This window comes from Mustelus asterias, chromosome 6, assembly GCF_964213995.1.
Source record: "Mustelus asterias chromosome 6, sMusAst1.hap1.1, whole genome shotgun sequence".
Lineage (NCBI taxonomy): Eukaryota > Metazoa > Chordata > Chondrichthyes > Carcharhiniformes > Triakidae > Mustelus > Mustelus asterias.
Genome location: NC_135806.1, coordinates 138,392,509 through 138,414,470, shown reverse-complemented (window position 1 = coordinate 138,414,470; position 21,962 = coordinate 138,392,509). Strand labels below are relative to the sequence as shown.

The following is a 21,962-nucleotide window of genomic DNA, read 5'->3' as shown; positions in this document are numbered from 1 at the left end:
TTGGGGAACTAAATGGAATGGAATGAAATGGAAGATGACACAAAGCTGGGAGGGAGGGTGAGCTTTGGGGAGGAGGCAAAGATGTTTCAGTGTGATTTGGGCAGACGGAGTATGTGGGCAAATACATAGCGGATGCAATATAATGTGGATAAATGTGAAGTTATCGATTTTGGTAGCAAAAACAGGACAGCAGGTTATTATCTGAATGGCTGGAGATTGAGAGAGGGGAATGTGCAATGAGATCTGGGTGTCCTCATACACAAATCTCTGAAGCCAAGCATGCAGGTACAGCAGGAGGTAAAGGCGACAAATGGTACATTGGCCTTCATAGCAAAAAGGATTCGAGTACAGGAGCAGGGATGTCTTGCCTGTATAATTGCAGCAACACAGTAAGAAGTTTAACAACACCAGGTTAAAGTCCAACAGGTTTATTTGGTAGCAAAAGCCACACAAGCTTTCGAGGCTCTGAGCCCCTTCTTCAGGTGAGTGGGAATTCTGTTCACAAACAGAACTTATAAGACACAGACTCAATTTACATGAATAATGGTTGGAATGCGAATACTTACAACTAATCCAGTCTTTAAGAAACAAAACAATGGGAGTGGAGAGAGCATCAAGACAGGCTAAAAAGATGTGTAATTTTCACTGGCTGTCTTGTCTGGAGACAATACACATCTTTTTAGCCTGTCTTGATGCTCTCTCCACTCCCATTGTTTTGTTTCTTAAAGACTGGATTAGTTGTAAGTATTCGCATTCCAACCATTATTCATGTAAATTGAGTCTGTGTCTTATAAGTTCTGTTTGTGAACAGAATTCCCACTCACCTGAAGAAGGGGCTCAGAGCCTCGAAAGCTTGTGTGGCTTTTGCTACCAAATAAACCTGTTGGACTTTAACCTGGTGTTGTTAAACTTCTTACTGTGTTGCTGCAATTATACAGGGCCTTGGTGAGACCACATTTGGAACAGTATGTGCAGTTTTGGTCTCCTTATCTAAGCAAGGTGTTCTTGCTATATATAGAGGGAGTGGAGAGAAGATTTATCAGGCTGATTCCTAGGATGGCGAGACTGACATACAAGGAGAGATTGAGTTGGTTAGGATTATATTCCCTGGAGTTTAGAAGAGTAAGGGAGGAATCTCAGAAACCTATAAAATTCCAACAGAACCAGGCAGGGTCGATACAAGGAGGATGTGCCCAATGGCAAGGCTGGAACACACTACCCGTTAATAGCGATGATGGGGTCACTTCGGGCAGAAATGGGACAAGTTCCCCAGGAGCATCACAGATGTGCTCTTGCAGTCCATCAACACTTGCCTGAAACACATTGAGAATCGCCTTTATTTGTACAAATCAACACTTCCCTTTTCCCCCCAATCTTCAACAGAATTCCACCTTTATTTTCAAGTCACTAACATAATTCAATGGCACTTTTGTCAGGTATAACATGGTCCACTGCTCACTTGCTAATGTTATAGCGGTGCAACTACATCACCTTGCAAAGAAAGTTAATAAATTCTAGTCCTGGTAATTGCAGATTCTCTTTTTTGTTTAAGTGCAAGCCAAATCATTGAAATCCAACCAGCAATTGCACTCGCAGCTCAGTGTTAAACCACTGAATTGCTGGACACCCGTAGGTAACTAAAGTCCATACTTTAATCCCAATTTTGGTTTCCTTAGCTGATAGTAGTCAGGACAGAAGTATAGATGTTATGAACGACCTCAGCTGCCTTAGGTTAGAACCAGAAAAGCAAAACCAGTTTTGCTCCACAGATTGCTCTTCAACAGTAAGGAAATTTGGCATGTCCGCTACAACTGGTTTTGTGAAAGGGAGGTCGTGTCTCACAACCCCCTCTGCACAAAACTTGATCGAGTTTTTTGAGGAAGTGACGAAAATGATTGACGAGGGTCGTGCAGTGGATGTTGTCTACATGGACTTCAGTAAGACCTTTGACAAGATTCCTCATGGCAGACTGGTGCACAAGGTGAAGTCACATGTGATCAGAGGTGAGCTGGCAAGGTGGATACAGAACTCGTTCGGACATAGAAGACAAGAGGGTAGCAGTGGAAGGGTGCATTTCTGAATGGAGGGCTGTAACAAGTGGCGTTCCTCAGGGATCGGTGCTGGGACCTATATATGATTTGGAGGAAAAAGTAACTGGTTTGATTAGTAAGTTTGCAGATGACACAAAGGTTGGTGGATTTGTGGATACTGATGAGGACCAGAGGATATAGATCGGTTGGAGACTTGGGCACAGAGATGGCAGATGGAGTTTAATCCAGGCAAATGTGAGGTAATGCATTTTGAAAGGTTTAATACAGATAGGAAATATACAGTAAATGGCAGAACCCTTGGGAGTATTGATAGGCAAAAGGATCTGGGTGTACAGGTACACAGGTCACTGAAAGTGGCAACGCAGGTGGAGAAGTCAAGGCGGCATACGGCATGCTTGCTTTCATCAGCCGGGGCACTGAGTTTAAAAATTGGCAAGTCATGTTGCAGCTTTATAGAACCTTAGTTAGGCCGCATTTGGAATATAGTGTTCAATTCTGGTCGCCAGACTACCAGAAGGATGTGGAGGCTTTGGAGAGGGTACAGAAAAGATTTACCAGGATGTTGCCTGGTATGGAGGGCATTAGCTATGAGGAGAGGTTGAAGAAACTTGGTTTGTTCTCACTGGAGCGACGGAGGTTGAGGGGAGACCTGATAGAAGTCTACAAGATTATGAGAGGCATGGACAGAATGGATAGTCAGAAGCTTTTTCCCAGGGTGGAAGAGTCAATTACTAGGGGGCATAGGTTTAAGGTGCGAGGGGCAAGGTTTAAAGGAGATGTACGAGGCAAGTTTTTTTTAAATAGAGGATGGTGGATGCCTGGAACTCGCTGCCAGGGGAAGTAGTGGAAGCAGATACATTAGTGGCTTTTAAGGGGCATCTTGACAAATACATGAATAGGATGGGAATAGAGGGATATGGTCCCCGGAAGGGTAGGGGGTTTTAGTTCAGTCAGGCAGCATGGTTGGTGCAGGCTTGGAGGGCCGAAGGGCCTGTTCCTGTGCTGTAATTTTCTTTGTTATTTGACTCTCACCAACTTTTACAGATGCACCATAGAAAGCATTCTTTCTGGTTGTATCACAGCTTGGTATAGCTCCTGCTCTGCCCAAGACCGCAAGGAACTACAAAAGGTCATGAAGGTAGCCCAATCCATCACGCAAACCAGCCTCCCATCCATTGATTCTATCTACACTTCCCGCTGCCTCGGCAAAGCAGCCAGCATAATTAAGGACTCCATGCACCCCGGACATTCTCTCTGCCACCTTCTTCCATCGAGAAAAAGATAGGAAAGTTTGAAGTCATGTACCAACCAACACAAGAACAGCTTCTTCCCTGCTGCTGTCAGACTTTTGAATGAACCTACCTAGCATTAAATTGATCTTTCTCTGTACCCTAGCCATGACTAACACTACATTCTGCACTCTCCCCTTTCCTTCTCTATGAATGGTATGCTTTGTCTGTATAGCGCGCAAGAAACAATACTCTTCACTGTATGCTAATACACGTGACAATAAATCAAATCAAACCAAACCAATGCAGGAAATGTATAGCTTGGCATCAGGTTAAAAAGACAGGATCGCATTTGTCAAGCAAACTAATGACACTTACCATGAAGACCGAGGGGATTACATGGTCACTTGGGCAAGTTATCAAGAGAGCAACAAGTAGCCTGGGGCACATGGACCTTTGAAAGGGGAGACAGTAGCAACAAACTGATGAAAATTAAGCTTGGCACCTTTTATCTGCAGTTTTACCCCAGGCCTAATTTGAAAGTACATAGCTTCACAATATGCCCTGGCAAAATAAAAAATCATTTTGATACATGCAGATGAGTTTTCACTGAAAATAAATAATAAACCAGTAATGCACCACAGCTTCACAATTGAATCCTTTACTTTAATTACGATTTAAAAATTAAAACTGATTGCTCCTAGCCAGTGCAATGGTTCTTTAAACCCATGACACTACACATTTGTGGGACCAAAGCTTGTGTCCTCACGTACCAAGTTTCCAATCAGTCATGTCAGAATTTCTAGGATGTGGAGTTGCTGGCGTTGGACTGGGGTAGGCACAGTAAGTAGTCTCACAACACCAGGTTCAAGTCTAACAGGTTTATTTGGTAGTACGAGCTTTCGGTGCGCCACTGACCTGAGGAAGGAGCGGCGCTCCGAAGCTCATGCTACCAAATAAACCTGTTGGACTTTAACCTGATGTTGTGAGACTACAGAATTTCTCGGGCTCTCCATAGTAGAGGGTTTTTCGAAAAACCTTTCTTAGCTCATATTTCCAGTCCACATAAAATGGATCATTAGCTCACTGTAATAATGATAAAATTCTAATCATCACTTCTTACTTCCATGACTGGCCAAATCAGTGTTGCTGAGTCATGAATAGTGCACTCAAATCTGCTCCAAGGGATTTCAAGTCCCTTAACATGAGTTGTTCAGTGAGATCAGCCCAGCAGCAACGTACTGATAGTTACTGTAAGCCTCATTAACTATGCAGATTTCTGGACTTGAGCTCCACATTTTATTTTCATATTTAATTGTCAATTAGCAATCACACGGTTGTCATCATGCCAAATCCCAATCTGTATTTCCAAAGAACTTCCAATCTCATGCTGCAGTATTTTTAGTATTCCCAATGCAACTTTAAATCGAAAGAAATTCACAAGTCTGGCACACAGCTTTTATGATGTGGAGATGCCGGCGTTTTATAGCAATGCTCAATACCCTTATACAACACGGATGACGACGACTAGATTTCCATCTTTAAAAATGCCATCGTGCACAGGAGATGCACAAGAAACTAAAATAAATTTAAGTGCCATACAATACTTGTTGCAAGTACATTGCGTTAGTGCAGCAAAATTCCAATTCTTAAGTCCAACAAAGGATTCTTAGTGACTTAGTCAGACGATACAGTTTGCTTTTTGCATGGACAACTCTCAAATCAAAACTAATTGCAAGGATCGAAGTATTATTTCAAGTCCAGTAGATAAATGGCATTACACCATAAAGCAGGTTTGCTCTCCACAAACCAGTCATAAGCCTCATTGCAGCAGATGCAGAAGGTCATTACAGAGTGCTGGTTTAACAAGCTTCTCAATCTAAGTAATGATTCATTAAAAAAAAAATCAGTGACTGAAGCTGATTGGAATGATCAAGCAGTCATATTCTGAGAAAGGTCTAATCTAAAGATGTATATAACATGAACAATGATGACGAGAGCCTCATTGCATGCACCCGTTTCCGGTCTATAATGCACTCCATTCTCCAAGTCTCTAAAAGCTGAGTGCAGTTTATCAGGAGTTATTTCATTCACTATCAGACCTATTCATTGTATCGCTGCAGCTCACTTGACCAGAATCATTATTTCTTTGAAAACAAATGGCATTATGTGGATCAGATGAGTAGTGCAGTAAAAGTTGAATTGGTCGGTTCCGGCGACAGGAAAAAAAGAGGTTACGATCATTTCGAATTCCTCACATGTTTGTGTGTGTTATTCAAATGAGGACAAAGCAGAGAAAGAAAGGAGACATTGTTATCCTCTGAGTAACAAATTGGAATTCAAATAGTTTATCTCATCTGACAACACAAAGCATTATAAGAAGTCTAACAACACCAGGTTAAAGTCCAACAACACAAAGCATGCACAGACCTTTAGACAATGCCTCAGGACAGATACTTCAGAGAAAAGGGGCTACAAGTTAATATGAATGCCCTAATGGCAGCAAACTACTCTACATAACCACAAAGGAAAATATTCAGTAAGCAATCAAATAAATTAACATTCAAAAGAAGAATAGGTAACCACATGCTTTATCATTCTTCTTCCATCCTAAATACAAATGTTGATTAAAATGCAGTAGCAGTGCTAAATAACTTGGGGAATAAAAACCCAAGATTTTTTTAAGAACAGGAGTAGCCAGTAAGCCGAGCCCTTTTAAAACAAAATCTCACCGACTGACCTCCTAATCGCTTGCTATTTTTCCCCAGTACCTTATTCACATTATACACATACACTATAGGTGTTAGTCATTTATAGTTCTTAATGGGAGCAGAGAAACTCCTCTGGTGATGACAATCTGTGACTGAGAGCTGTACATCATTCCATGCTTTGGCAGGCAGAAATGAACAATTTAAGAAAAGCTAGAACAGGGAACTTACAGGTTGGTTCATATTTGTAATAATGAGCAAGTTCATGCAACAACATTATTTCCACATTGCTCTACGTGCTGACGAAACCAATGTTAGGGCCACAGGACTCTTACTTCCACTTAAATTTGAAGAACGGCAACGCAACATATTTTGCATTTCCCTTGTGTTAATGGGAACCAACCATACATGTTACATACAGATTAGAAAGACAAAATGCTCCAGTGTCAAAAGGAGTGAATGGGGCACAGTGGCACAGTGGTTAGCACTGCCGCCTCACAGTGCCAGGGTCCCAGGTTCGATTCCTGGCTTGGGTCACTGTCTGTGTGGAGTCTGCACATTCTCCCAGTGTCTGTGTGGGTTTCCTCCGAGTGCTCCGGTTTCCTGCTGCAGTCTGAAAGATGTGCTGATTGGGTGCATTGACCCGAACCACAGTGTGGCGACGAGGGGAATTTCACAGTAACATCATTGCAGTGTTAATGTAAGCCTTACTTGTGACTAATAAAATAAACTTTAAACTTTTAAATGAGCAGAGTTTCCAAGATTTGATCACTCAAATCATACAAACATACCAACTACAAGTAGGCCATTCAGCTCTGAGCCTGCTTGGGCATTTAATAAAATCTGATAATAACCTCAAATCTGCATCCTGCTACCCGATAACATACCACGCTCTTGTCTACTTCTGCCTTAAAAATAATCAAAGACTCTGCTTCCACTGCCTTTCCAGAAGAGTTCTAAAGACTAGAAAAGATTTCTCATCCCTGTCTTAAATGAGCGACCTGTATTTTTAAACAGTGATCCCTAATTCTCGATTCTCCGACAAGAGGAAATGTCCTCTCCACATCCACCCTGTCAAAACCCCTCAGGATCTTGTTTGTTTCAATTAAGCTGCAGTGGTTACAAGCTTAACCTGTTCAACCTTTCCTCTGAGGACAACCCCCTCATTGTAGGCATAAGTCTCGTAACCCTTCACTGAACTGCTTCCAACACACTTACATTCTTCCTTAAATAAAGTGACCAATACTGTTCACAGTAATGCAGACGTGGTCTCACTAATGCACTGTACAACTGAAGCATTACTTCAACTTTTGTATTCTATTCCCCTTGCAATAAATGATAATATTCTATTCACTTTCTTAATTACTTGCAGAACTTGCATACTAGTCTTTTGCGATTCGTGCATTAAGACACCCAGATTCCTCTGCAATCTCTCAACATTTAGGTAAAATTCTTTTATTCTCCCTGTCAAAATGGACAGTATCACATTTTCCTTCATTTACCAGATCTTCACCCATCCACTTACTTAACCTATCTATATGTTTGTGGTCTCCTTATGTCAAAGAACAAAGAAAATTACAGCACAGGAACAGGCCTTCGGCCCTCCAAGCCTGCGCTGACGATGCTGCCCGACTTAACTAAAACCCCCTACCCTTCAGGGCACCATATCCCTCTATTCCCATCCTATTCATGTATTTGTCAAGACGCCCCTTAAAAGTCACTCCTGTTTCTGCTTCCACTACCTCCCCCGGCAACGGGTTCCAGGCACCCACCACTCTGTAAAAAATCTGCCTCATACATCTCCTTTACACCTTGCCCCTCACACCTTAAACCTGTGCCCCCTAGTAACTGACTCTTCCACCCTGGGAAAAAGCTTCTGACTATCCATTCTGTCCATGCCTCTAATAATCTTGTAGACTTCTATCAGGTCTCCCCTCAATCTCCGTCGTTCCCGTGAGAACAAATCAAGTTTCTCCAACCTCTCCTCATAGCTAATGCCCTCCATACCAGGCAACATCCTGGTAAATCTTTTCTGTACCCTCTCCAAAGCCTCCACATCCTTCTGGTAGTCATGCGACCAGAATTGAACAATATATTCCAAGTGCAGCCTAACTAAGGTTCTATAAAGCTACAACATGACTTGCCAATGTTTAAACTCAATGCCCTGGCCGATGAAGGCAAGCATGCCGTATGCCTTCTTCACTACCTTCTCCACCTGCATTGCCACTTTCAGAGACCTGTGTACCTGTACACCCAGTTCCCTTTGCCTATCAATACTGCTAAGGGTTCTGCCATTTACTGTATATTTCCTATCTGTATTAGACCTTCCAAAATGCATTACCTCACATTTCTCCGGATTAAACTCCATCTGCCATCTCTCCGCCCAAGTCTCCAACCGATCTATATCCTGCTGTATCCTCTGATGGTCCTCATCGCTATCTGCAAATCCACCAACCTTTTTGTGTTGTCCGCAAACTTACTAATCAAACCAGTCACATTTTCCTCCAAATCATTTATATATATTACAAACAGCAAAGGTCCCAGCACTGAACCCTGAAGAACGCCATTTGTCACAGCCCTCCATTCAGTAACGCACCCTTCCACTGCTACCCTCTGTCTTCTTTGACCGAACCAGTTTTGTATCCACCTTGCCAGCTCACCTGATCCCATGCGACTTCACCTCCTGCACCAGTCTGTCATGAGGGACCTTGTCAAAGGCCTTAAAGCCCATGTAGACAACACCATTGCCCTACCCTCAATCATCTTCGTCACTTCCTCGAAAAACTCGATCAAGTTCGTGTCCTCTTCACAACTTAATTTCTTACCTGTTTCATCAGCACATTTGGCAACCATCTCATCCATCAACAGTTGAGGCCCCAGCACTGATCCCTGTTATATCTGGCCAACCTGAGAAAGACCCATTTACGCCTACCGTTTCCTGTTAACCAGATAATCTTCTACCTGTGCCAACATGATACCCCAATACCACTAGCTTTTATTTTCCTCAATAACCTTTTATGTGGCACCTTATCAAATGGCTTCTGGAAATCTAAGTGCAGTACATCCACCGGTTCCCATTAACCACAGACGTCACTTCCCCAAAGAACTCCAATAAGTTGGTTAAACACTATTTCCTTTTCACAAAACCATTTTGACTCTGCCTGATTACCTTGAACTCCGTGTTCTGCTACATAGCTTCTAACATTTTCCCAATGACAGATATTAAGCTAATTGGCCTGTAGTTTCCTACTTTGTCTCCCTCCTTTTTTAAATAATGGAGTTATGTTTGCTTTCTTCCAATCTAATGGGGCCTTCCCCAAATCAAGCAAGTTTTGGAACATTAAAACCAATGCATCAACTGTCCCACTAGCCACTTTTTCAAAATCCTGAGAAAAAGTCAACCAGGACCTGGAGACTTGTCAGCCGCAGCTCCAACTATTTATGTAGCACCACTTCTCTGATAATTGTTCCTTATATTCTGTCCAATCTTGTGACCTTCCGCCTATCTTCGTACAATATGATTTTTCTTCAAATTTGATACTATCTTTAACATTTCTAGTTAACCACAGATGGCTCATGTGTCCTTTGGACTTTTTCTTACTCATTGGAATTAATCTATTCTGTGTATTCTGAAATATCGCCTTAAATGTTCGCCACTGCAACTCCAGTGATCTATCCCTCAACTTAATTTTCTAGTTCACTTTAGCCAGCTCAGCTTCCATGCCTTTATTTAAGTTTAAAAACATGCATCTTGAAATCACTCCTCTCTCCCTCTAACTGAATGTAAAGTTCAATCATATTATGGTCGCCGCTACCTTCACTATGAGATCATTAATTAATTCTACCTCACCACAATTCCAGGCCTGCTCTCCGGTTGGCTCCTGAACATGCTGTTTTAAGAAATTATCCTGAAATCTTTCAATGAATTCCTCATCCAGGCTACCTTTGATCATCTGACTTTTCCAGTCAATAGGTAGATTGAAACCTCGCATGATTATCGTGTGTCTTTCTAACAAGCTCCCATTATTCCTTCCCTTGCGCTCCATCCTACCACGTTGTTACTATTCGGGGGTCTGTACACAACTTCTACAATTGGTTTCTTGCCTTTACCCCATTCTCATCTCGACCCAAGACATTCCCACATCCTGGTTTCCTGAACTTGGGACATCTCTCTCTAATCCATGTCCTCCTGCATTAACTTGTTCAATTTACTAAAGGTCAAAAGAATTTAAAAAGCAAATTTTTGAAAAGGTAACGCTGCACTAACACCATCAACTTGCATCTTTTATTTGGAGTAGAGAAGAATGGGGTTGATCTCCATGCCTTATGCTGCCTCCTGATGAATAGCAGATAATGCATTTCAAAAGAAGAACTTGACAGGCAACATAAAATCACATATACAGCCAAGATCAATGAGGAGAACATTGGAATACTAACATTGGTATAGGTCCCAAGATTTCCATGTGCCACTTCAGGAACTGAAACAAATGTAAACTGCAATATACAATGGAGCCTCAGATCTTATAACATATTGCAATACTGTATCTACATCAGACATTGAGATTTTCAAAGTACTAAATGTCCCAGAGGAAGGCAAAAGGAGGCAATTACTCTAGAAACCACAAGTCAGGGGAAAATGCTACGAACCAGCAACTGAGAACTTTGTGTACCAATAGACTATTTAAAGGGCTGCCACATTTAGAAACCTCAGAAATGTAACCAGTGAATAAGTTTTAATATATCCATGTGCATTTACTGGCCACAATCTCTACCTTAATTAAGTCTTTGTTCTTTCAAACAAAAATAGGTGCAATAACTTCACAACCTTGCTCCCATTTTTTATTGATCATTTGCAAATGAAATTACTGATCTATGTAAATGTTATCAGGAGAAAACAGAAACACAAAATGTATTTTTATATTTTACCCATGGTGACAATTGTTATATGAGATTATTAAACATTAGTTTGATGTTTGCTTGCAAAACCTTGCATTGAAGCTTTGGTTTTGTTATTGGGGACTCGTTCGTTAGAGGGATAGATAGGAGGTTCTGTGGCAGCAAAAGAGACTCACGGATGGTATGTTGTCTCCCGGATGCCAGGGTCCGTGACGTCTCGGACCGTGTTTTCAGGATTCTTAAGGAGGAGGGGGGAACAGTCACAAGTCGTGGTACACATTGGTACCAACGACATAGGTACGAGAAGGGACGGGGATTTAAAACAGGAATTTCGGGAGCTGGGCTGGAAGCCGAGAGCCAAGACAAATCATGTTGTCATCTCTGGTATGTTGCCGGTGCCACGTGATAGCGAGTTGAGGAACAGGGAGAGAGTGCAGTTAAACATGTGGTTGCAGGGATGGTGTAGGAGGGAGGGTTTCAGCTACATGGATAATTGGAACACATTCTGGGAAAGGTGGGACCTGTACAAACAGGACGGGTTGCACCTGAACCAGAGGGGCACCAATATCCTGGGAGGGAAATTTGCTACGGCTCTTCGGGGGGGATTTAAACTAATTTGTCAGGGGAATGGGAAAAGGAGCTGTAGTCCAGAAGTCAGTGTTGAGTGTAGTGAGGTACTGAGGAAGATATCAAGGTCGCAGAAGTGTACCGGCAGACAGGAAGGTGGGTTGAAGTGTGTCTACTTCAATGCAAGGAGCATCCGAAATAAGGTAGGTGAACTTGGAGCCTGGATTGGGACTACGATGTTGTGGCCATTACGGAGACATGGTTAGAACAGGGACAGGAATGGTTGTTGGAAGTTCTGGGGTATAGATGTTTCAGTAAGAGTAGGGAAGCTGGTAAAAGAGGTGGTGGAGTAGCATTGTTAATCAAGGCAGTTCGAGGGGGATCTGCCTACTAAGATAATATGGGCTGAAGTTAGAAATAGGAAAGGAGCGGTCACATTGTTCGGAGTTTACTATAGGCCCCCCATATAGTAAGAGAGATGTGGAGGAAGAAATTGCTAAGCAGATTATGGATAGGTGTGGGGTTCACAGGGTAGTGGTCATGGGTGACTTGAACTTTCCAAATATTGATTGGAACCTTTATGGTTGAATAGTTCGGGTGGGGCAGTTTTTGTACAGTGTGTGCAGGAGGGTTTCCTGACACAATATGTGGATAGGCTGACAAGAGGTGGGGCCACATTTGATTTGGTACTGGGAAATGAACCGGGCCAAGTGTTAGATTTGGTTGTGGGAGAGCACTTTGGAGATAGCGACCACAATTCGGTGTCTTTCGTTATTGCAATGGAGAGGGATAGGGCCGTACGGCAGGGCAAGGTTTATAATTGGGGGAGGGGTAATTATGATGCGATTAGGCAAGAATTAGGGAGCATAAGATGGGAACAGAAGCTGTCAGGGAAAGGCACAAATGAAAAGTGGAGCTTGTTCAAGGAACAAATACTGCGTGTCCTTGATAGGTATGTCCCTGTCAGGCAGGGAGGAAATGGCCAAGTGAGGGAACCATGGTTCACAAAACAGGTTGAATGTCTTGTCAAGAGGAAGAAGGAAGCATATGCAAGGATGAGAAAACAAGGTTCAGTTAGGTCCATTGAGGGTTACAAGTTAGCAAGGAATGAGCAAGTTAGCAAGGAATGTGTTAGCGTTTATTAACAGGGGGTTTAAGTTTAAGAGTCGTGGGGTTATGCTGCAACTGTACAGGTCCTTGGTGAGACCACATTTGGAATATTGTGTGCAGTTCTGGTCACCTTACTATAAGGAGGATGTGGAAGCATTGGAAAGAGTGCAAAGGAGATTTACCAGGAAGCTGCCTGGTTTGGAGGGTAGGTCTTATGAGGAAAGGTTGAGGGAGCTAAGGCTTTTCTCTTTCGAGCGGAGGAGGATGAGAGGTGACTTAATAGAGGTTTATAAGATGATGAGGGGGATAGATAGAGTGGACGTTCGGAGACTATTTCCTCGGGTGGATGTAGCTGTTACTAGGGGACATAACTATAAGATTCGTGGTGGAAGATATAGGAGGGATGTACGAGGTAGGTTCTTTACTCAGAGTGGTTGGGGTGGGGAATGGACTGCCTGATGTGATAGTGGAGTCGGACACTTTAGGAACTTTCAAGCGGTTATTGGGGGGATAGGTACATGGAGCACACTAGAATGATAGGGAGTGGGATAGCTTGATCTTGGTTTCGGAAAAGGTTCGGCACAACATTGTGGGCCGAAGGGTCTGTACTGTGCTGTACTGTTCTATGTTCTGTTCGTTCTTGCCAACAATGCTCACATCTAAAGCTCAGCAGTCAGTGTCCGTGAATAGGTGGTAGTGAGACAGCGTAAACCATTGCCACCCATTTAAGGCAGGAACACCTAGTGCTGTTGGGGAGCGAGTTCCAGGATTTTGACTGAGTGAAGAGGCAGTGGTCTGTCTCAAATCAGGATGGTGAAACGGAACGGCTGCCCTTGTCCTTCTAGATGTTAGGGGTTGCGGATTTAAGTTGCTGCAGTGCATTTTATAGATGCTACATACTGCTGCTATATTGCAACTGCTTTGGAAGGGGTGAATGTTTAAGGTGGTGATCAAGATGCCATTCATGTGATTTATTTCACTTTGATGGTGTTGATCTTAGAGTAAAAGCAAAATACTGTGGATACTGGAATCTGAAAAAACAGAAAATGCTGGAAAAATCTCAGCAGGTCTGACAGCATCTGTGGGGAGAGAATATAGCTCTGACGAAGGGTCATCTAGACTTGTAATGTTGGCTCTATTCTCTCCCCACAGATGCTGTCAGACCTGCTTTGATCTTAGAGTGCTGTTGGAGCTGCACTCATCCAGGCATGTGGCAAGTATTCCATCATGCTCCTAGCTTGTGCCTTGTAGATAATGGACAGGCTTTGGGGAGTCAGGAGGTGGATTGCCAGCTGCATAATTCCCAACCTCTAATTTGCTCTTGTAACTACACTATTTATATGGTTGTTCTTGTTGTTTGTAAACCATGGTAACTCCTAAGATGTTGAGTGTGGGGGATTCAGTGATAACAACATTGAATGCCAAGGGGAGATGTTAAGATTTTAGAAATCATAGAAATCATAGAAACCCTACAGTGCAGAAGGAGGCCATTCGGCCCATCGAGTCTGCACCGACCACAATCCCACCCAGGCCCTACCCCCACATATTTTACCCGCTAATCCCTCTAGCCTACACATCCCAGGACTCTAAGGGGCAATTTTTTTTTTTTTTAAACCTGGCCAATCAACCTAACCCGCACATCTTTGGACTGTGGGAGGAAACCCACGCAGACACGAGGAGAATGTGCAAACTCCACACAGACAGTGACCCGAGCCGGGAATCGAACCCGGGACCCTGGAGCTGTGAAGCAGCAGTGCTAACCACTGTGCTACCGTGCCGCCCTTATTTTCTCTTGCTATAATCCCAGTTGACTGGACAAAAGGTCCCAGAAGGGAATCCTGGCTCAAAAGAACAGAGTTTCAGGACTGCCAATTAGTCTTTAACAACAGATTTAAAAGGTATATTAAACATGGAAAGCTTTTACAATAGTCCTGCACTCCCACTGATCTTCTCAAACGTATGCAGATTTTAAAGATAACAGGTTACAAAATGTATCTTACGCTATAAATATTCTCAGTCAATACACATTCCCTATAAACCAATTGGCCAACTGTGGTCAGACACACCTAACTCTGAATCCAATTTGGAAATGCCAACACAATTGAACTTCTGTGCATTTGTCCCCAAATCCCCCCAGATGATTATTACACTAAGTCAACTGGCCTCACTGGACTCTGGCTTCCACACGTGCTTCCCAAACACCACTCGAAAAGACACAATAGAATCTTCTTTCAAGCAATGCTTTCTTTCTCTCAGCTGTTTTCAGTAAGGATCCATTTCCAGTATTTCTCTGCCTTGAATTGTCACATGCTTGCAAGCTTCCACACAATCTCTCAAGTACTCGGGCATGTCTCAAACACTACTGCTTCACAGGCTGTACTAACGTTACCAACCATTAAATCACTACATATTTCTGGCTTCTCGCTCACCAACTTCACTGGATCTGCATTTTTCAGTCCTCTCTTTAACTTCAATTAACAGTACCTTGTTCAAATTCCAGTTTCTTTTGTCCCTTTGACTTCAGTCTTCCTGGGACTTCTCTTTTCATTCCCCAAAAAGAAGTTGCTTCGTCTCTGGGGCTTGCTATTTTCTCCATTATTTTATTGTCCTGTTTCTGGCAGAGCTGTGAACGCCAGCATCCCCACATCAGAGCTGTGAAAGCCATTTCCTCTCTAGCTGCTAAGGTCTATCTTGGGTCCAGTTAAAACTGAACTCAAAGCAGTCTTTCTAAATTAAAGATGGTTCCAGTCGCTGAGCAACAACTCAGTCTTTCTTCGCACTTATTTATTTTTCACCTTGCAAACTCTCCAAGCACAATACAGAGACACCAGAACCACCACCCCCCGCATATATACAAACGCCTTTAACATGAATCTAATTAAAGTTTTAACCCTTCCTTACATAGAAACATGAAATTAAACTCACTTAAATCTATACTTTATTTCTAATTTCCAACAATACAAACATAGATCACTTAAAACTAGCCCTGCTTCCTGACATGACTACCTGCCATTTCTTAGCCCAGGTGTCAATGTTATCCAGAGGTTGTTGCATGTGAGCATGGGCTAGTTCATTGTTTGGGGAGTTGCAAATGGTACTGAACATCAGCAGACATTCCCAAATCTTGTCTGATGGAGGGATAGTAAACTGGAGATGGGGAATTGTCCTCGGCCCAAAGGAACTTCTGCAGCAATGTCCCGGGACTTCGATAATTGGCCTCCAACAACCACAACTAACTTTTTACATTAGGTATGACTCCAACCAGCGGAGAGTTCCCCAATTCCCAGCAACTTCAACTTTGCAGAGTATCATGCTACTTGTTGTGCAAATGCATCACACAGGTTTCTTGTTCATATATTTATCATTGTAGGTATATACATCGCTGACAGGACTACCATTATTTCCATCCATTGTTGGCCTACCCAGCCAGTCAAAGGGCGATTAAGAGTCAACACATTGGTGAGTGACTAGCATCAAATACTGCCCAGAAGAGGCAAGGGTGGCAGGTTTTCTTGCCTAAATGTTAGCAGTGAGCCAGTCTAGATATTGCAATAATCCAACAACCTCTCAGCCACTTTTACTGATACTAGTTCATTTCCAGATTTCATTCAAATTCTCGAACTGGGTCCTGAACACTCACATGCTGGATGATCAATACAGACCTCTGGATTAGTTAAAAGCCAATTACTATGGATGCTGAAATCGGAAACAAAAACTGAAAATGCTCAAAAATCTCAGTAGTTCTGACAGCATCCGAGGAGAGAGAATAGAGCTAACATTTAACTCTGTTAAAGGGTCATCCAAACTCAAGACATTAGCTCTAGAAGTTATCGGACCTACAGAGACTTTTCAGCATTTTCTGTTTTTGCTCTGGAATAGCTGTTCAGTTAAGAAACAACCACCTTGCATTTTGTAACACTTCCCATTCTGCAGGTACCCCAAAGTGTTTTATAGTACAAGATAGTCTCTGAAATTTAGTGTAGGAAATACAGAAGCCAATTTTCACACAGTGGGTTCTAAAGCAAAAGCTACTTTAGTCACATTTTATGAAGAATAAGTAAACATTAGCCAGGAAACCAGGACCCCTACTCTTCTTCAAATAAACCCAGGAATCTTTTGCCAGAAACCTCCAACCTCATCTGCAGCTGGCATTCTCCAATAACATGCAGTGAATGAAGTTTTGGCTAAGTGCCAAATTCTCCATTCTCGCTGGCAGCAGGGGAGGAATGAACAAGATTGGCGAATCCTGCCCTTTATGTCCACCCAAGTAGGAGAACAGCACCTTTGGCAGGGCAGCACTTTCTCAACACTGCACAGAGTTGACAACATGGATTCCATGTTTATTCCTCTGGAGTAGAACCTGTACCTACAACTTTCTGATTTAAAGGTGAGAGTGCCACCAACTGAGCTACGGTCAAAACCTGTATATAGAATGAGGCATTTGGCTGTGTGTTCTGCCATTGCATCTATAGATGGGAGCATTTGGAAGGAAAAAGGATACCAAATAGAAGGTAGACTTTGTCCACAAAAGAGAACACGATGTTTTGATCACCCAATCCATACACCTGGAAGCAGTGCAGTGAAAAGCAAGTTACTTGTTCAGTTTGGAACGATAGGACAAGGGATCAAAGCCTCAATCCAAATGCTGTCTCACTCCTCCTTCAACATTCTCAATCAAGTCAGAATGTTATTCTTTCAAGTACTGACGAATGTTGCATTATTGGAGGTGCTGTCTTTTGGATGAAACTTCATAATCAGAGCCTGGCAGCTTGTTTTAGTAAATGCAACAGATCTTGATTTGATTTATTCTTGCCACATATATTGGGATAGAGTGAAAAGTATTGTTTCTTGCACGCTATACAGACAAAACATACCGTTCATAGAGAAGGAAAGGAGAGAATGCAGAAAATAGTGTTACAGTCATAGCGAGGGTGTAGAGAAAGGTCAGCTTAATATGATACATTCATTCAAAAGTCTGATGGCAGCAGGGAAGAACCTGTTCTTTAGTTGGTACATGACCTCAGAATTTTGTATCTTTTTCTGACTGAAGAAGGTAGCAGACAGTATGTCTGGGGTGTGTGGGGTCCTTGATTATGCTGGCTGCTTTTCCAAGGCAGCGGGTAGTGTAGACCAAGTCAATGGATGGGAGGCTGGTTTACGTGATGGACTAGGCTACATTCACAATCCTTTGTAGTTTCTTGTGGTCTTGGTCAGAGCAGTAGAAGACCTCACTGCATGAACTGAAAAACAGCACATGATTCTCCATGTCCTACCTCAAGTCACCCCAAAAAATTAAATTCTGGTAATTGGCTAGTTTTCTGCTATTTACTAAACACAGCTGGGTAACAGGCTAGAGAACCAGAAAAGAGATGAGGGGAATGATAACAGCAAGTTTTTGACCTGAAATTCACCACTCAAACGATAGTGGAAGATGATTCCATCTTTTAACTTTTAAATTAAAATGTACTGGAGAAGGAAAAAATGCTGAGCAACTGGGGAATGAAGAAGATTAATTAGATAGCTCTTACAAAGAAGCACATTGGGCCAAATGATCTCCTTTTGCGATATATAATTCTATCAAAAAAACAAAACTGTGCCTGAGTTGCACTTTTGCCTGAATCAGAAGGTTGGAGTTGCAGAGATGGAGCTCACAAAAAAAAGGCTGATGTTTCTGTGCATTCCTGAGGGAATGCTGCACTGTCGGAGATGCCACCTTGTGAAAGCATCATTAAACCGAGGCCCTGTCTACCCCCTCAGGTGAATGTAAAAAAATACCACCAAACAATTGCAAGGAAGAGTAGGGAAGTAACTCCTAGCCTGACCAATATTTATTCTTCAACCAATAATAAGTAATTTCAAAAGAAATTACCTGGTCATTATCACATGGCTGTTTGTGGGAGCTTGCTCTGCACAAACTAGCTATTGCATTTTACATTACAACAATGATCACACTTGAAAAGCACTTTATTAAATGTCACCCACTTGGAGATAGCCTGAGCTTGTGAAAGGCACTTTACTAATACAAGTGTTTTATGAAACCTAATGCATGCAAACTGCCTGTGTTTGCCTACCAAACATTGATCACACTTAAAAGATGTGATTCACCGGTCATGAAATGGGACCTTGGGACTACAGAGGAGAGGGTGAAGGTACCATAAAAATGGAAATGTGATTTTTAAAAAAACTTATCTTCAAATCGTCATGCTCTGCAGTGGTCAGCAACCCACCAATAATTCACTAGTGGTTGTTTATTACTTGTGACTCGGAGTAATACTGGTTAGAAAGCTATCAGATAATGCAGTCAAACTGGATCACACCCTCCCCCTTCTTCAGCATGCAACAGATCATCAAATGCAAGGGCAAATACCACCTTCCAACCATGAACCGATTGAACCAGAAATCTAAGGGAATACAAACTCAATTTATAGTTGAAAAGTTGACAAAAACTTTGAAGGACAGAAAACTTGGCAACTCTTTACTTCACTAAAAATAATTAAAATTAAGCAATATTCAAAATTTGGATATTAGCTCTGCAAAAAGTAAAGATTGTGGGCAAGATTGCAGGCATGTGCAGGGAGTGATACATCTTTCATACTTCTCCAAAGGAAAATGTCACATGTCTATCTGCATAATTCATTCAACGTTTCACTTGGTACAAATCATTTCATAAAAAACAGCCACACAGACCACAAGAGAACATTCCCACACATCTACTAAATGAAGCTAGACCAGAACAAAGGCATGACACACGTCACAAACAGAAAAGTAAACATATTTGCTGGTACAATAAGCACAAAGCAGTTTAATCAAGCAAGTAAAACTAGCTTGCAGTGGTTTCCAAGCCATTGACAATTCTGCAGTTTCAATGCGTTTAAATACATGTATTAATATTTCCTTCTTCCTTGGAGGCACATTTAAAATGATGCAACTAAAGAATCGTTTACATTCCTATTGAGCGAGAAGCAGATTTTCCTGTCTTTTGCTCTTCAAGAATGCTTCCGCAACCGAAGCCTTCAAATTTTGAAATGCAAAGCAGGGCAAGGAGGATGGAAATGAGATAACGTAACCATTCGGACAGGGCAGTAGCTGCCAGCAGAAATTTAGATCACAACCAGCATTGAAACAAAATCCGAAAAATATTATATATTTTTCATGCGGAGATAAAAAATATGAGAGTGTTCTAATCTACGCCACTTCATTCATGTCAAAACGTCTCAAGAACGCCTCTGTCGTTCAAGTGCAGCGATTATACAGGCAACCCCAGGAGTCATACAGTAACCCAGGAACAGAGATAAACGGCCATTCAATTCGTTTGAACTGAATTTGTCTTTCGCTTGCGTTTAGGAAACGATATACACAGATACATGGTTTGTCTTTAGACTTTATGCCCCACAAGATCACTTGCAAACGCAAACGTCTTAACCCATAGAGGTACCAACGATTTCAGTAAGCTGAATAGTTTCAGTACCCTCCTCTCACTGTGAAATGCAAGTGACATTTGAGCCGACTGCAGTTAAAGTTCGAGGAAGGAGGCTTCTCACAACCCAGGCTATGCAGTGAAGAGAGAGTTGGTCTGGGTTTCCTTCACAACACTTGGCGCTGCCCGAATAGCCATTACAGCCCCATTCAATACTCGGAACGGGGGAGTGTAAATTCCCAAAACTTCAGAACATCGCCGCCAAGAGCAGGTCAGGGAAAGGGAACCCGGGACTTGGCCAATGCACCTCACAAATAAAAATAAACACACGCACAGTCTTGGTTGATTTGTTCGGGAGTGGGACGGCAGCCTTTTGTGCACCGTACCCTGATGTGAGGTTTCTTGTTTAAACATCGACATTTGCAGGTGGCCTTTCAAAGCCAAATAAAAAAAACAAAATGGGTCACCTGTGAAGCCATCACAAACAGTGAAGCGTTCGGATTTCGGGATAGAAAAGAGCAGAGGAAGGACTCACCTTGGGCTTGTAGAGCCACTTTCGGAACCTGTGCATGTTGCCGGCTGCAGCCGCTCGGGCTCCGGGGTGGGGGGGGGGGGGGGGGCAAACCCCACCGTCAACAACCGCCGATCCCCCCCGCCCGCTCGTCCCGGTGTCACCAGCACCCTTCCTTCTTCCACCTCCTCCTCCGGGATGGCAGGCCCTAGCTGCTGTGGCCAGCCCCTCAGGCTGACATTAAAGCGGTTGCCGGTACCGGTGCTGCTTCTCTCGCTCCTTCCCCCCTCAGCACAGGCGGCCGCAGCGCCACTAACGCCAACATCAGCTCGGCGCTGACATGACAACACCATCCCAACCGCCACTGCGCGCCGGAACTGACGTCCGCGGCCCCCAGCTCCCGCCCCTCACGCCCTGATTGGCAGCAACTGCCCGCCAATCAGAGGACCCGGCCCTTCTGAGGCGGTCCAATCGGGGATTTACAAACAATAAATAGACCAAGATCATTTGAGAGGCTATTTCATTCGAATCCAGGCAGAGGAATGTAGTTGGTCATGTTTTGAACTTTGCAAGCGTTGGGTTAACAAATTCCACCGCACGTCTGATCTGTCATTTTTTTGGTGTGACTTGCCCGACGCCGTTGCCTAGAGACCGCCAAACAGCATGTCGGCGCAGGCGCGCTGTTCTGCGCAGTGGCTCATGGGTATTGTAGTTCTGCTGTCGTCACTTTGAAGGGAAACGCGGGTCACGCGAACTACAACTCCCAGAGGGCCCAGGGTGAAGGGAGCGCCTCCCCCCGCTCCCCAGTGCTGAAGGCAGCCCCTCCTGTCCAACTGTAAAGTGAGTAAGTAGTTATTTTCTCATGAATTAAAAATCGTGGGATTCGACCATCAGTTACCGTTGGAAGTTAATTTGGAGCCTCTGCTTTGAAATGTCACATGTTTAACTCAGTGAGTATTGACAGGGCCCAGTTAAGGTGGCACTGGTTGTTCAGGCTGAGGGGGGGGGGGTTTGGGGCTGAGGTATTGGGGGGTGGGTGAGGTATTTGGGGGTGGGGGTGGGTGAGGTATTTGGGGGGGGGTGGGGGTGGGTGAGGTATTTGGGGGGGCTGGGTGAGGTATTTGGGGGGGGTGGGTGAGGTTTTTGGGGGGGTTCGGTTCATGGGTGATTGAGCTGAGTGGTGGGAGTCAGGGGTTATCAGAGGTCAGTACTTGGTGTCTTCTCTCGCTTGGCTTTAGGGGCAGAGCTGTCTTCACAGTTTTACTGTCCAGTTCCTTATCAAGTCCAAAGCCACACTACCAGAAGGACGTGGAGGCTTTAGAGAGAGTGCAGAGGAGGTTTACCAGGATGTTGCCTGGTATGGAAGGGCTTAGTTATGAGGAGAGATTGGGTAAACTGGGGTTGTTCTCACTGAAAAGACGGAGGATGAGGGGTGACCTAATAGAGGTGTATAAGATTATGAAAGACATAGAT

At 43.3% G+C, this 21,962-nt stretch overlaps 1 protein-coding gene across 4 annotated transcripts in view; it reads right to left on the bottom strand.

Annotated features, from left to right (window-relative positions):
• The window catches only part of zfyve28 (zinc finger, FYVE domain containing 28), a 191,415-nt gene extending 170,553 nt beyond the window's left edge, over positions 1-20,862 (bottom strand). For 2 of the 4 annotated variants that reach the window (XM_078215173.1, XM_078215174.1), the window contains exon 1: positions 20,514-20,826. In XM_078215173.1, the coding sequence (XP_078071299.1) occupies positions 20,514-20,549 (36 nt within the window). In that variant the 5' untranslated portion in view covers positions 20,550-20,826. Of the gene's footprint in view, positions 1-20,513 lie in introns of all 4 variants that reach the window. The other 2 variants (XM_078215171.1, XM_078215172.1) reach the window with 2 other exon arrangements.
• Between the last annotated feature and the right edge of the window lie 1,100 nt (positions 20,863-21,962).